General features: G+C 29.7%; 1 protein-coding gene and 1 pseudogene across 1 annotated transcript; both read right to left on the bottom strand.

Annotated features, from left to right (window-relative positions):
• Positions 1 to 5,487: 5,487 nt before the first annotated feature.
• LOC149891108 (uncharacterized) lies at positions 5,488 to 6,034 on the bottom strand (annotated as a pseudogene).
• A 2,629-nt stretch (positions 6,035 to 8,663) lies between these two features.
• Positions 8,664 to 14,487, bottom strand: LOC145180580 (uncharacterized). The gene is made up of 2 exons (XM_090082518.1): positions 14,289 to 14,487; positions 8,664 to 10,723 (listed from the first exon to the last, which is right to left on the bottom strand). The coding sequence occupies exons 1-2, from the start codon at positions 14,341 to 14,343 to the stop codon at positions 9,192 to 9,194; spliced, it is 1,587 nt and encodes a 528-aa protein (XP_089938644.1). The 5' UTR covers positions 14,344 to 14,487; the 3' UTR covers positions 8,664 to 9,191.
• Positions 14,488 to 17,555: the final 3,068 nt, after the last annotated feature.

The following is a 17,555-nucleotide window of genomic DNA, read 5'->3' as shown; positions in this document are numbered from 1 at the left end:
GTTCAAGGCCTAGGGGTAGCACAAAAAAGCAAAACAAACCCAACCTTCTTAGCGCCAAGATCTTTTTTGAAAAGTAGAAGAATAATCAAGTTGGATGCAGAAGCGTCAACTCTTCTTAGTTAAACAGTCAAAATATGGTATTTAAAATTATCAATCTTGTACCAAAAATATGTAAATATAATATAAAGCAATTTCGTATATTTTTGTTTAAGAATTCAGATAAGATTCCTTATTTAACCAAATAATACAAGCAATATATTTCTATCTAGGAGGAATAATTATATGTTCGATAAATGCTAATAATATTCTAATAAATTACCCGACTTTTATTGCTCTTACAGTAGCAGTCAATGAGACCACCTATTTTTCATCACTTTTTGCTTTAGAAAATTTTTTAGAAAATTTAGAACATTTAGAAAATTTAGAAAATTTAGAACATTTAGGGTAGGTGAATGTTAGTACTACTGTGGTGGAAATAATAATAAATGCATCATAGTAACTTTCGTGTTTTTTAAACTTTTTAATTGTTGCCTCGAAAATACTTGTTGCACTCTAGCTTTGAATTATATTATGACTATTCTTAAAGATGGTAAGTTATCAGTAAACAGTGTGTTTTGAAGTTGGCTAAATAACGAAATACAGTCCCAATCTAAAACTCTTTAAAAATCAAATTTTCTTAAATTATTGTGTAGCAAGAAATACATAAGTTTAAAGTAAATAATGTGATGGTGATAATTTATATGCAAGTAAAAAACTCACGCGACAATTTAAACTTAGGATGTTATGGGTAGAAAGACACGTTGCACCTCGAAAGTTTTCAAAACAAATAATGCGCTCGGTAAGTCAATGGCTCGATAGGTCAATGGCACACCCAAATGGCTGAATAAAAAAGAAATAAAGGCGTGCAAGCAAAACATTTGTTCTTTATCAAAGAGTTAATGACGTGCATCAACTCTTGCATTTAAAGAATTTTTTAAAATTTATCACTGTACAAATCAAAATTAACATTTCTGAATTTATTGTTTTTTCCAGAAAATTCTCACTTTTCAAGAAATTAGTATTTAGAAAAAAACTTAAGAGAACTGATTTCTTAATATGATATATAACACTAAACTATATATGAAAAAATACTTATAAATAAATATAAAATGACTATAAAAAAATCATATTACTGATTGTCAATCACTGACTATAAGAAAGTATTTTTTAAATGTTAGTCTTTTTTTTATATCATTCATTGATTTCTATATTATTTTATCTTTATTATTATTATTATTTATTATTATTATAATAATTATTATTATTATTATTATTTTTATCATTATTATTATTATTATTATTATTATTATTATTATTATTATTATTATTATTATTATTATTATTACTATTATTATTATTATTATTATTATTATTATTATTATTATTATTATTATTATTATTATTATTACTATTTTGTAGTATTTCACAACTATCAAAATTACTTAACTGAAAAAATATGGGCATTTAAAGATAGGAAAATCGGGACAATATTGTTTGGAGTACCAAGTCAAATTTCAAGCTACTTGGATCTGATTGATTAAAGGTACATTTGACGTCCTGTCGGTCAAATCAACTTCTGACTGTTAAGTATGGTGGAGGAAGAGTAGTTGTTTTATTCTGCTTTAGTTACAACCAACGCCACTTATATGGATCTACTAGCACGATAAATACCTAAGACACTGCGAAATCTCTCGACATTTTCACCACCACGTTGCAATTATGTATGAAAAATAGGGAAGAAACTTACGATTGGGATTAAACGAAGTTACGTGAGTTTAATCGTGAAGAAATTTTTGATATTCCGAAAATCGAATAAATTAATTGCATTTTTCGTAAAAAGCGTCGTTCTTTGTTTCGTAATTTACGATCACTATCCTAAATAATGGCGTTTTTTATATAATTTTGTTTGTTTACAAAATTGTGCTCCACATACCAAATCAGTTCTCATTTTAAAGAAAGAGTTTTAAAAGCCTAATTTTTGCTGATATTTTTATTAGTATCGTAAAGTTTACTGAATTTGAGATATTGTTAATGAAAGTAACTTTTTGTTATTTGTATTTTAATCGTTATTTACGATTCGTAAACGTAAATATTCGTCAGTTACTAAATTTACCTACATTTTTTTCAACTAAATTTCTACCCTTAACATGTCAAAATCCTTCGTATGGCAATGGTTTGGTAAGGTCAGCGAGGGTGGTCAGGTTCCAATTGATGAATCGTAAGAGAAAAGAAACACTGAGGTCTCGGATGATGATGAAAGTAAAAAAGCAGCAATTGCTACTCAAAACATCTTTCAGTCTCAGTACACAGCAACAGAGGAGCATGTCAGAACACCAGCCAACTAAGAAGATACAACTTACCCATGGCAGTAAAATGACAAGTTGTGGTTGTTGTTAGAAGACATTTGCAAACAACTTTAACATTTTTTCCATAGTTTAAAATTCTAAATATTTTTATGACAACTTCAATAAAAGTGAAACTGCTCTACTGTATGTGTATAATATTCTTTAATAGTACATTAGTACCGAATGGGTTTGTAGAAAAATCTTCGTTAGTTGTAACCGTTAGAATAGTCAGTTTCGAAATTTTATAATAATTTAACTGGAAAGAATCGTAATAAATTAATCGATGGTTCTCGTAATTTTTAACGGAAATTTCGAGCAATATAATTGTTGTTGTGTATGTATGTATGTATGTATGTATGTATGTATGTATGTATGTATGTATGTATGTATGTATGTATGTATGTATGTATGTATGTATGTATGTATGTATGTATGTATGTATGTATGTATGTATGTATGTATGTATGTATGTATGTATGTATGTATGTATGTATGTATGTATGTATGTATGTATGTATGTATGTATGTATGTATGTATGTATGTATGTATGTATGTATGTATGTATGTATGTATGTATGTATGTATGTATGTATGTATGTATGTATGTATGTATGTATGTATGTATGTATGTATGTATGTATGTAAAACTGGTAAGCTGCCTTAATGTACACAAATCTATTTGAAGAGCTCAACAAAGTCTTCCATGAGGATTTGCAAAATCTTAACCAAGTGAAAATTATCATTGATAAAGGGTTAAAGTCATATCCAACCTTGTTGTTGTAGCTACATAAACTTGTTCAAAACGTAATCACTTAAATATGAATATCAACTGAATCCAAAAATTGAACTTAACATTTCTAGTCAGACTTCAAATGTGAGGTTCATTGTAATGACCTCTCTTAAAACGGAACTTCAAATTTAAAGTTCATTTAAAAGGTCAAATTTCATAATTTTTTTTGTTTTGCACTCGATTTCAAAATAAAATGTTGTCAATAACAAGTTAACAGCTCACAGAAGCGTGCAAAAGTTTAGAAACATCAAACTTTTACAGTTTTTAAAACATAACTTTTCACAAACTTTCTTCAATCAACTGAAATTTTTGCCAAATATTCTTTACATTAATTCAATTCTTAACACAAACCAAAAAAATTACAAATTATAAAGTTTAATCAAAATTTAATTTTTTTTTTTTTTAAAAGACTGTGTTCTGTGTAAAAGTCTACTTTAATGATTTCAAAATAATTAAAATGTTACTTTTTCAATAAGATTTAATTTTCAATACGACTTTACTTGGTGGCATATCCATTTGCCTTCAAAACAGCATCACAGCGACGAAGGATCGAATCAAATAAATTAATGAAAACATCCTAAGGATTATTTTATCAAAGTTATTTAATCAAAGTAAATAATGGTCTTTGTTGGTTGGTTTTCTACCAACGACTTAACGGTCGATTTACTCACAAAGATGCTCAATAGGATTGAGATCTGGGCTCTGTGAGAGCCATTCAAGAACTTTGATTTTTTGTGATTTAAAATAATCCTTAACAGATCTAGCGCAATCCGTTTGGATCTTGATGTAAGATCCATTTACGAGTTATGTTATCCTTTTTTTTTTTCCTCAGCTTTTATAATTGACTTCTTTACTTCATTTGAAACTTCCTTTTTCCCTGCTTTTGAAATATGAAAAAGTAATTAAATTATTAAGTTTCACAAATTTTTTGGCCTTTAATTATGCTTTTGCTTACAAAAACTTGATTTAATTGCAGGGTATAATACTGTTTGTAAACTTTTTTACGGAAGCCTTTTCAAAAAAAGTTAAATTCTTATTAACCGTTATAATCTATAATTTTTTCGGTTTGTATTATGAATAGAATTAATATAAGAATATTTTTAAAAACTTCAGCTGATTTGAGAAAGTTTATGAAAAGTTATGTTTTGAAAACTGAAAAAATTTTGGTGTTTTTAGACTTTTGCACGCAATTGTATATCGGAATTAGTTTTTTTAGCAAATTTCCCACCCAACAACAAGTCGTCTTAAAGACGACTTTAAGATATCTTAAACTGGTCTAAAATGAAACACTCTAAGTCGTCTAAACTAAAACGTCTTTAAGTTGTCTTAATTAAGACGTCTTAAAGACGGCTTAAAAAGAATTGTATACACACACATACACACATAAATATATATTTATTTATTACCTTCCAGTCTCTTTCCAATACAATTAAAATGTATATATTCATATTGTATTGGAAGGAGACTGGAAGGTGGTGACAGAATATAGAAAGGTGTGAAAATTTAAACAATTCAAATGCAATAACTGAAAAAAAGAGGTATGATTTACTATAGAACAATATTTTACAGCATCCACAAAAAAGAGTACATGATTGTATTTTTAATACGATTTTCGTGATGTTGGTGCGTTTTTTAACATACCCTGAATAAATTTACGAACTGTCTTCTCCGATTCCTTTAGATATGTCTCTCAGACAGCCGCTAAAAAGAGAAAATTATTAAAACAATAATAGGTCAAGAAAATCATTGTTTTTTGGAAAGCAGCGTTATTATAATAACGTGTCTATAGACACTTACTTTGGGTTTCTTTAAAACTTCTCTTTCCGTCTCTCTGTCCATCCATGTTGAAATTTATCATTAGCGAACAATGTAATTTCTAAATTCGATTAGTTTTTCAGAAATCTGTAAAGTATGTGCTTGTGATAGGACCTTTACGGCAATAATTCAAGATTCTTTTAACAATCCTAAGACATATCAAATGCATATAATCAAGACAGAATCTGGAAACACATTTAATACTAGCAGCTGTAAAGGGAGACTTATATTTCTGATGCTACTTATACGACTTGCAGCTAAAATCGTAATTTATCCGCTTGCAAAACTCTTGTTCTTCATCAAACACTACCCTTCCTTCTCAAGAACCTTTGATGAGGCACCTTTCACAAAAATAATATTCAGTATGAGCAACAGTCCCTTTTAAAAATTATCTTGTAGGGGCATCACAGAGAAAAGCTCTAACTATAACCGTATGTACGCTGATTTTATTGTCAGACCGGATAACTTTAAACCACACAATTCTTGTAAAAAATCATTTAAAAACACGTCCAAACTTGATGGTTTACTTTTTCCTGTGTATAATTCCACAAGAAAAATCTTTCCACCACTAATTTCACAAAGAATTGGCCAAAACAGTAGTATGTAACACCACATTTTCGAACACACTGAACTTCTTGTGGTACTTTTAAACTTGTTCTTGCATCTTTGGGTAACGTGTTACCATGTCTTCAAAGTATATTGAGTAAACTATTTATGGTTGCTTGGGAACAGTTAAATTTTAGACACCAGCTCTCCTGAGAGGTTTTCTTTATTGATGGATGGATTAAAATACTCGTTGTCGAAAGAATTGTCGGACCAATATTCAGGGGAATTGTTCAACTCTACTTCCATATTTTCTTCCGCAGGTAAGCGACTACAACTCTGACTGCTAATATGAAAAAAATCTCTAACTGCTTCTTCTTAAGGTTGTGTACAATTTTGTTGACGTTCGTCCGCATTTTAGTCTCGAGCTTCTTCTAAAACTGATTTATTTAACTTTCTCCAGTTCTTTAAATTCTTTAAATCAGTTCTTGATGCAGTCATATTTTTACCCACAACTTTTTAACGAAAATTATAACATTGTTAAAAAATAAATGGTAAGTATTCATCTTCCGCAATTGGAATTAGAGACGAAATTAAAATCAGAATTAAAGACGAAATTAAAGACGGAATTAAGGAAGGAATTAAAGCATGCACGTATGAGAGATGGACATGCAACTTATTGCTTTACATCAAAGAGGCCGCAGAAGTTAGTGAGCCATGGAAGTTTCTAACTAACTCTAAATTCTCCGCCGTCAACAAAAAATCAATTAAAATGGCTGCCTACAGATTTAAAACAGAAGCTATTATCACGTGGTATTAGTTTAAACTTATATAGCATTTGTTTAATAAGACTGTTCAGGATAAAATAACTACTTCGCGCGGTGACAAATTACTAAACAAATTACACCGAGGTAAAAGAAATTAGTTGTCGGCACGAACAGATTTTCTTCATTTTTTCAGGACGAAATTTGTAAATTTTTTAAACTTTTTTTGTGAAAACAAAGTCTGTCAATGATAAAAAAGACCTGTAAGGATAATTTTAAAATGACTAAAAAAAGTATAGCGAAATATAAAAAAACTTAAATAAATTTTTTGTCAAGATCTGGTTTCATTCAATTCCTTGGTCCTTCATACAACTTAGATTTGTGTATTTTTTCCGTTATGTCGGCAGTTTTAGCCTTGACTACTCTATAAGCTCCGTAATATATATTCCACTATGCATTGTTTTTTAGATGGTGTATTTTCTAATGGGCTTTTTTATGATTCATTTGATAATGCAAAACCTTTTAAAAAGTTATTCGAATTTATAATTATCTTGCAAAATGCGGCTAGATATTTCATGTTTTCGTTTTTCATATTTCATATATTATTTCATTTATCATAAAAAGCACATAACAACCAATTAGATTTTGTCAAATAAAATTTAGTTTATATATGGCTTGTAAATCATATTATGTTAATGTTAAATGCTTAGTTATTCTTGTGGTTTGCTATAAATTGGCTTTGCTAAATTCTTTAAAACTGTGACAAATTATTTTTTCTTTGTTGTATAATTTTTTATACTTATTGTATTATTTTATACTTATTGTTTTATTTTCTTTTATCTTTAACGATATTAGAATCCATTGGACTTAAAGTAAGGGCTATAGTGTCTGATGGAGCAAGCCCAAATGGAACACAATGGTTCCATGTTTAGTGAATCACTCCATCCTTTTCACTGCTGGAAGACTGCAGCAATGTAAAGGATGGAGTAGCTACAAAACTAAGTGATATTTTGTATTATTTATTATATCTCAAGTTATACATGTGCTAAAGTAGTCAAGTAAATGATCTCAATATCTTTTTATCATCCGCGTTATTTCTTAAAATATTAAGAATATCTATCTATATAAAATTAAGCTTAAAACTTGGTTCTATAGCTGTTATCTTTAATAAGTAAAAGGAAATTGTGTGACTGGTTGGGCAAGACCAAATAATTTCGACAAACCGACAAACTTTAAGAGAATTAAATTTCTATTTTTTAAAGCAATAGATTTATAACAATGCGCAACTAGCATGGTTTGCAAAAAAACAACAACGTTGCACGTCCATCTCTTATACGCCCATGGATAAAGACATCTTAAGCTGGTTATACCGAAAAACGTTTTGTTAAGGTGTCTTAAAGACGTCTTAAACTGGTTGTCGGAAGACGTCTTAAAAACGTGTGCAAAAGCCGTTTTAAACACGTCTTTAACTTGTTGCAGACGTCTAGACGAGTCAAAGATAAGTTAAAGACGTCTTAAAGACGTCTTATGTTGGGTAGGATTTTTATTGATATGGCATTATTGTGTTTTTATACCGTCATGTATTTTTTTGCATTTTGGTCTAAAATTGACCACTGTGCCCAATGTATATTCCCCCGAATGTGAGCTGTACAAACAATTTTTTTCTATACTTTTATTGTATTATTTTTTGAAAATGTTATTTTCAAATAAAAATGGTCATTGATTCTGGACGCGATTCTTTGTTTGGTGACGGACGAACTTATGCCTACAACAATTTCACATCACAGAGCACACTTTGTTTATTAATCAGATGTACAATGAAAACGACTTTAAAAACTTGTTAAAGTAAAAAAAAACTTGCAAAAGAGCCTTGCATTAGAGAATCATTGGAAGCAGTAGCCACCCATACTCAACATACTAAGAGTTAATCAGTGTGCAGAGTGCGTAATTAAAGTGATTGAGAAACTGTATGTTGCTTGCAGATTCAAAGACAAACTGCAAAAAAACTGCATAAAAGTATCAGCATATTAAAAAATTTGAGAGTTCTTTTTTTGTTTTACTTTTTTTATTTCCTTAAAAATAATCCCAGTCACGAGATATTCGCACGAAAAGCAGAAGTTCTTCAGGAAACAAACTCCGCCGAGGGTTTTTGAAATAATGTTCTATGTTTTCCGAGTTCCATTCTTTTTTACATTTTAACATTTTTTCTGTCGATTGATTTTTTTTGTTTGTTTTTTTTTTGTTTGTTTGTTTTTGATTTTTTTTGTTTAGATTCTTTTTTAATTTTTCAGCTTCAACGACTCTAAGTAAGCAGCGTATATGCAAAATAAATAGGGGTCTGTTTATTCTAGAGATCTACAAGTAAATTACATCAAATATTTATTTGCAATGCAGAATAACTATTACAGCAGTTTGTAAGGTTGCTGATATTACGCAAAATTTTCACACAGCTATAGATGCATGACTAAACATAAATAAAACAATATACATTCTTTCTTTCTAAAAATTCAAAAACCGCTTCCCTTTGAAGGAATTAAGTGCCTTCATTGGGTTTTCGTTAAAAATTACTAGTTTTACAACAAAAGTTTATAAATTTTAACGAAAGTCGTTTATCGGCAAAAAAAACCACTTTTCATTTATCTTTTACACAATTCAAATGTCATATAAGGTACATTTCTCTGTTTCAAATGAAACAAAAGATCAAATAAACTTCCTTTTTATTTGTGTTTCTTTGTTTCTTTTTTTAAGAGTAGATTTTCTTTTTGTAGGTTTACATCTGTGACGAAATCAAACTCTAGTGCATCCAACTCTAGTGCATCCAACTCTGGTGCATCCAACTATAATGAGAGAAATAAAAATAAAAAATTCATGAAGATGACAACTTTGTCATTAATCTACTTTTCAATGCTGTGTTTTTTTGACGGGAAAAAATTCTTTAAACGCCATGTTCCTTTACTCTGTTTGCTTTGTTTACTTAAAGATGTGTGCCCAAATTCTTCGTTTGATTGGTTGTCCTCTTTTAGGCTCTCTTTGCTGGAGTACTTTCTAAATATCTTGCTCCATCTGGAGTGTGAACTTTTCTCGTATTCAGTGTCACTATTTTCAGTATTTATTGTTGAAGTGGAGCCGTTAAATTGAAGAATAGAGCGATCTTTCCTATCTACGGCCGATGATGAGTATGATCTGTTTAAACGAGGGTTATCTATTTCGTCATTTTTAAGCATCGCGTCTCTTTCAACGGATGAACTCAAGCTTTCAAAACTATCAATGTTCAACATTCGCCTTTTTGTTTGACTACTCCACGTGTTATTTCGCATCATTTTTTTATTCCAAGTGAAAAATCTAGAATGAGTATCAGTGAAATTTTTGTGAGATGGTTTTTTGAAGCTTCCTTTATTTGGCAAGCTGCGGCTAAAATTGGAACTCAGTTCTGTCTCCAGAAATCTATGGAACTCATGTAGTGCATCTTCTAGCTCACTGTTAATATAATTATCAAATTTTATATGAATTTTAGCCTCTTTCCGACCATATGATGTTTGAATGTTGCAGTTCTTATTCGTTTTAACAGATCCTAGGGGAGAGGGACTCTTAAATTTGGTCGTACTTATTTCTTCATTTTCTATTTCATGGATACTCAGCTGCGATTTATTAGAAATACTATTTCTTAAATTTCTATGAAACGATCCAATACTTGCATCTCTTTTTACAGATTCTTTTGAGTAGCAATCGAATAATCCACTTATTGAATCTAATTTATCAGAAGGTTCGTTATTGAAATCTTTGAGGAGCTCATTTGTTATTTCATCGTCATCTAAGACATCGGTTTCTTTGACTCTTGACAATGAAGAGGTGCGCTGTCTATTAAGAAAGTGTTTTTGGCTTAGATCGTCATTTAGGTTCTCAGTAGGAAGTGTAGTCTTTTGAAGGCAGTCTCTAGAAAGTAAGTCCATAAAACTGTCTCTGATAATATTCATATCTTCGTTGCCATTTTGCGTTTTCATAGCTGATATAAAATCGTTGCATAGTTTCTTTTGATTATCACCGCCATTTGTATTTGGTTTTTTGTCAAAATCCATTTTCTCTGGTAAACTTTTCTGATCCCTCGAGTAAATGCTTGATTTTCTTGGAATTGGTATGGGATGAGTTGTGGTGCCATTGTTTATACTCGGCCTTTTTGCGGGTATTGGTCGTTTTTCTTCAGATGGTTGTGTAGATACATTAGATTCATTTTTATTTGTTTGCTTGTTTGCCACTGACCTTTTTTCGGTTGGCAATGGTTGCTGTTTTAACACTTGAGGTGAATTAATTGAAACAATGTTAGTAGTCCTGGAAGATACTGCTTCCTTAAATTCGCTTTTATGCAGCGTGTTCGGTAGCTTTGTTACATTTTGTCTGTGGGTTCGTGTATTTGTGTTTACCACTTGTCCTGTAATGAAAAATGTATATCTTTACACATGTATATTCGTATGTATGTATACATATACAGTGAGTCCAAAAATTATTAGCCCACCCTTGCATAACTACTTTATATTTGCTGTCATGTAAGAATTATAGGAGAAAATTACTCAATGTCAGTATAATTGTTTGATCTATTGTCATTAGTATACATACTACAAGTTTCAACTTTTCTATTTCTTTTGCTCTTGTTTTATTAACAAAAGAGTATAAGTTTGTTCAAACAAATATTATTGACCAAATATTATTGCACATACAAATATTATTGACCCAGAGGAAAGAAAAAACTTTTTATCCGTCGAAAACCGATTTTTCATCAAATCTAACATTGTGTTGGGTAAACTTTAATTTTGATGACTTGTAATCTATTTGGTGCTGAATTGACATGTTTCTGAAGAACAGACAACTCAACGTTATTTGATTTGTTCTTCAAGAGGTTCCCGAGCTCATGTATACTCTTCAGCTTGTGTTTCTTCATCCTCCGTTCAATCTCATCCCATAAATGTTCTATGGGATTGAGATCGGGCGAGAATAAAGGCCAAGCTAATGTTTGAGTATTGTTTTGCTTGAGCCAATTCTTAACTAGACCTGATGTATACTTAGGATCATTGTCATGAACGAAGAAAAGTTCTTGTCCAAAATTAAATTTTTGGATCGAAGGCAACAAATGCTGCTTTATGATATCACGATAATAAAGTTAATCTATTGTATGGTCCAAAATACATTATTCGCCAATTCCATTTCGCGTGAAACAACATTAAACGGTAACAGAGCCCCCACAATGCTTGACCGTAGCCACAACAATTGTTTTGGCGTACTTCAGACGTTTACCTCGATTGACCTTGATGAATAATGATTTCTTTCGTGCTACACAACCAAAAATCCCAGCTTCTTGAAGTCTGTTTCGAATGGTATTGGCGTGTAATGATATTTCTAATCGGTCTCGACCTCGATCTTCATTGCATTTGGAGGTTTACGTCGATCAAACTTAACTTTGCGTACTTTCAATCAATCCAATGTTTCTGTTGTCATTCTTTTTCTACCACGTCCGAATAAATTACCGACAATTTCTCTGTTTGTATTTCTTAATTATGTAACGTACTGTCCCTCAAGGAAGTAATGTCTTAGCAGCAATATCCCGTTGAAAATCACCGTTCTGATGGTGCTGAGTTACTAAAGTTCTTTCTTTTTAGGCACCATTTTATTTGATTGTCATCTAGTCAAGAAATCCACGAGTATTTATATTACGATTAGTGGTTCTAGATATAACATCGACACATTTCCGTAACATTTTGAAAAAATCACGAAAGTTTTAGAACTTTTCAAGAGAATTCCTTCCCTCTAGGCCAATGATTTTTGTATGTAATATTTGAACAAACTTACACTGTTTTGTCAATAAAACAATATATATATATATATATATATATATATATATATATATATATATATATATATATATATATATATATATATATATATATATATATATATATATAAATGATAACAGACAACATAATGGTACTAACATTAATTAATTCTCTCCTAATAGTTCTTATATGACAGCAAATATAAAGTAGTTTTGCAAGGGTGGGCCGATAGTTTTTAGACTCACTATATATATATATATATATATATATATATATATATATATATATATATATATATATATATATATATATATATATATATATATATATATATATATATATATATATATATATATATATACATTCTTGTTTTGACAATTTACATTTCTAGAGTATTTAAGTAAAAAATATTATTTGAGCTGTTTTTACATTGAGTTTCCCCAAAACATCAGAGTAATAAGGACAAGTTTTGGAGGAAAAAACGAGTTTCAAAGATTTGGTACGTTTTAAACAAAACAAAATAAATTTAATTACGATGCAAACAAAGCGTTTCTTTGATTGACATTTTGAGTTTTACCCTATTACTCAAAGCTATCAAAAATATAATTGAGGAAAAGCTAAATTTACTTTGATTACATTTTTAATAATCGGAAAATGACCACGCCCTTATCCTCATTTTAACTTACAATATTACCTCAAATTTTCGGAAAAGTCTGTTATTTAAAACCAAGTTGTTCACTTTTAAAAGTGTTGTTTGTTTTGTTAAGTGTGTAATCATCTAAAATCTAGACCGTCTCTGGTTTTATTGACAGCCCGTTTAGAATTATTGTTAGCAGATTGGAGTTGGGGAGAGGGGGGGGGACCATTTCATAAGAGCTGTCTATGAATTCAGTCTAAAAATTGAATCGGTTTTTATTAGTAGGGCGCAATTCAGTAATAGTATCGGAAAATCAAAAATAATTTTCTAAAACCAATGTTTGTATAAAAATTTATGTTTGTACAAAAATTTATTAAAATCACCTTTAAGATAATTATACATAATGAAACGTGATAAGATTAACAAATTAAATTATTAACCACGTTTAACAAAAACTGATTCAAATATTTTAACCACTGATAAAAATATCTGATATATTGAATTTTATCAGATATATAAAATTCATATAGTGAAAAGTGATTTTTCCACTCAGACAAAGTCTTTTTTTTAAATAATGTTTGGAGTTTGAGCGGATTGTATTTCTGATGTTGTAACAAATAAAACAAAAAAAACTTTAGTAAGATGTTAAAATTTCTTTCGGCAGAATATTTAATCTTCTAAGTTATTTTGTTTTATTTTGTTAACCATCATAGTTTAAACTGTGCCAAATTAAACAGTTTTAAAACTTTACCACTTAACAAAGTTTGACTTATTGCTGCATGATTGGTTGATTTTAATTGTGGGGAATGGGGTAGTTTCACAAAATAATGAAATGAATTCAAATTAAAGCTCCACTTTTAAGTAGAATTTTTTTCATTTTTACATTTAAGTACACGACGCGCCAACTTGCTCATTACTTCAAAGAAAACTGTGACGAAGATTCGTATTTATTCGCGATCTTTGAAAAACAAAAACATACTTGAAATAATCAAAACGCACGAAAATAACGCAACGAAAACATTTAAACAATCACATTTCGCATTCTTTACGTAAACGCGAAAGACAATTTTTGAATCCTCGTTAAGAAAATAAATTGAAATTATCATCCGTTTCAGCAACTCAGGAAAAAGACATTCTTAAAACTTAGAAAAACTAGCAAAGAAAACAACTTAAAAAAAGGAAAAGAAACATCATTTATTTTTAAACTTAAATTTTGTAAACTTCATTCAAAAGTCATTAAAACTTTATTTTTTTTACAGGATTTAATGTACTCAAAATACGCTTGCATACAAAATGTAATAGCTGTTAAAACTGAGATTGTTGAATAGAATCTAATTAGTTTTCATATACAAAAGCTTCTGAAACTATTTCGTGATGTCATGACGTGTTTTAATTTTCAAAAAAAAAAGAAAAAATTGCTCCATCAATTATAATTTAAATATACGAATATGTTAATTATTAACTAAATTAATCAAATACGTCATCTTTTAGAAATTTAAAATCCTGAATATCTAATTATTGGAATAAAATACCTGACTCAAATTTCTTTACCAAATCAACTGTCTTCCCTTTATTTCTTGCTTGCATTATGAATATCCAATGATGGTGCAGCCTGCTTACTGGCCTAATATATTTTATTTGACTTTGTGATTTCAGTATTTGAAAGAATAATAATTTATCTCTTTCGAACAGGAGATAATTTTGCTTAAAATAACATAACAGAATATTTTCATAAATGGGAATTTGACTGGAGGTATGGTACATCAAGACAACAATTCAACAAAATGTTTGTTTATGTATTGGCTTTTTTACTGTTTATGAGATTAAAAAAAGGTTCTTTAACTGTTTATTAAGCGTTTATCCAATATTTGTAATGATAATATTTTGGTTTGATGGTGTTGGAATGAAGTGCATTTGACTTATTTCAAATGAATAGATGACATCCATGTTTTATTTGGTTCTTAGAAATATAATTCTTACAAATTCAAGCTTTCTGATTTACAAGTTTTACGAAAAAATAACCGTTTGTTCTGAAATTTCCTTTCATAAGAATTTAAATGATTCGTGTTTTGTATAACTTTTGAGAAGCTTTGTCTAAATGGCCTTGACTTTTAAATCCTTATCAAATAAATTACTTTAATACTGCAAATATTTTTTTTCTTGCAGATGAACGGACGTCTCAGCAACTACTTTCTATAAATAAGATTTTCTTTAATACCAGCTAGTTTTGAAGAATTTGTTTAGATTGGAGGATGAACGGTGGCGAAATAACATAAGTTTTTAAAATAAATAGTTCGAATAAAATTCTATCGATGAGGAAAATCATAATATAAAATTAACAATTAACATTTCAATGTAATATGTCAGATCAATTTAATGCTAATTATTAATCACAAAAACGGACGCCAATAAAAGTAACCAAATATTTGGTTGCTGCTAGTAAAATACAGGAGTAGGTACGATTTTACCTGCGATGCGAATAACAAAAATTTTTTATTGAAATGTAAAACCGACCGCAAGTGATTGCTATGAGTGTGGCTTAAGAACTTGCTTATTTTTGTAACAAAGAAAATAGAATAATCCAATTTATCTGAAATGATAAAAGTTGACAAATGAGTGTTAAAAACTAGACGCTAGTGCATTCCCTCCCCTCCCCCTCCCCCTCCCACCCCTCTCCCTCTCCCTCTCCCTCTCCCTCTCCCTCTCCCTCTCCCTCTCCACTCCTTTTTTTCTTAAAAATTTTAGATTGTAAATTATAGAATATTTTTGTTTAAAATACAGAAAGCTGGTATCATTTTATTTTTTAACCAACGCAAAATACTCTAACTTAAACTTGTAGAAAAATAAAAACCCAATGTTCTTATTCGACATTTTCTCAACACCATCACTTTCGCTATTTAGTATTCCTTCTATTAAAACTGACATGATTTATACAATTGCAGAGAATAAATTTAAAAAAGGTTGTCGTGAAATATGACGTTAATGAACGCTTAGCAATATACATGTGAATATGTTGTTTGTAAAAAAAGGAATTGCCCTGCATGTGCCAAACTTTACATACAGCAAAATTATCTAAACGGAGTGGACTATTATTTATAGCATATGGTTAGGGTGACCGACTTTTTTTCAATTAAAAGGAAGACAAAAAAATTGAAAAAAAAAATCCTAAGTGAAAGAAATATTATATTCACTACAGCAAAAATATTACACTATAATGTAATAACATAATATATAACATATTAAAAGCATTTGTAAAATTTTATATTGTAATCTTTACTTACACTTTGCGAGAGAGGACAGAATTTATAAAAAGAGGATGATTGGTTACCTTAAGATAATGAGAATAGAAGTTGTTATCTTAGGCAGAAAAAATTTATGTAATAACACTTATAATTAATATTAAGTTCATTTTAATTTTTTAGAGATTTTAAAGTTTCTATTTTAAATGCCTTTGAAAAGAGCAAAATAAAAAATAAGGAACTTGGAAATCCATGCAGATGTAAAGAACAAAATTGAATTTTTTAAAAATTTTAACGCATTAAAGTATTACGAGAATTATAGAAAAAAACTTTTTTAGTTTTAAGCAATAAAAACTTAGCCGGTTACTGTTATACATAGAAGTGATTATTGAATTAAGGAATTTAAATTGATGGTGTTGAAAAAACGGTGATCAGCGTTTTAGTAGGCTTTTTATTTTTCTGCATGTTTAAGTGGGTCAGCAAAATGAATCACAATAAAAAACGAATGAATAAAAAAGACCAGTCAACTTTTGAGAATAAACGATTAATACGCATTTCAATTTTTTTTAAATGAGTTTCAACATGACGGACAGAACTTCTTCGCCAAAAAAAAATCGATGCATAACACGCAACTTTATACAAGTACAAAACTCACCTATCAATTTTTTTTTTTTGCAAAACATGAGGTCACGATGTCAAATGGTTGAAGAAAAATCTGGATTTGAGTTTTAACCCGGTTTTAAACTATTTATCTTAAGATTGTTTATCGTGACTGAACCTTTTTTTTTCAATTCACATATGTTTACTGCTTAAGTCCAAAACACATTACAATAGTTGGAGACTGTAATCAAGATGAGTTAGGTCCCTCTTGGTTTACTCACTAAAGAGTCCCGAGGAACAGTTATTTCTAGAAATGAATTGAGGAACGTGGTGGAAAAGAGCATGAACTTTTGGTGTCACAGTTATTAGAAGTCTCAGGTACAAAGATTTGAATGCCTTAATCTTCGGACTGTAGTTGTCTTCCAAATGGTTTCCAAAACAGCCTGATACAACAGCATGAATTGTTTGAAATGCACCAGTGAAATTTTCACTTCTTGAGCTTTTTCCATTGGTGCAAGAGACTCTAACAGAGCAAAATTGAGAGGCAGTTTTATGGGCAGAATCAGTTCAAGAATCAATGATGATTCATCTCCTGGAGTGATTGGTGGGTGAGCAACACTTTTGAACTCTCGGGCTTGTTTCACACTGCATCCTGTTAATTTAAAAGCTTTAAAGCACTCCTTGATGGAGCTAATAGAATATTGCTGCAGTAATAAATATTTTCTCAATATAGAGAAAAAACAAAAAAATATTTTAAGTTTTGACAATATCTATATGGCAAAAATGAGATTTATGGACCAAAAACTTTGAATGCAAGTATCTCACTCGAACAGCCATTTTTGATTTTGAAAATTCTTGTGGTGAACCTTGTACCCATATACTATTTAGCCCTAAGGGGATTTCCAGGTGACATGAAGTTGGTATTAATTGTCGTTTTTACAGGGTAAGCTGCAATAGTGT

This window comes from Hydra viridissima, unplaced genomic scaffold (genome assembly GCF_058129835.1).
Source record: "Hydra viridissima isolate aposymbiotic clone 2 unplaced genomic scaffold, HvirCarnegie_v1 scaffold_3, whole genome shotgun sequence".
In the NCBI taxonomy this organism is placed as follows: domain Eukaryota; kingdom Metazoa; phylum Cnidaria; class Hydrozoa; order Anthoathecata; family Hydridae; genus Hydra; species Hydra viridissima.
Note: the sequence above shows the minus strand (reverse complement) of the source record. Positions and strands in the feature narration are given on the sequence as shown.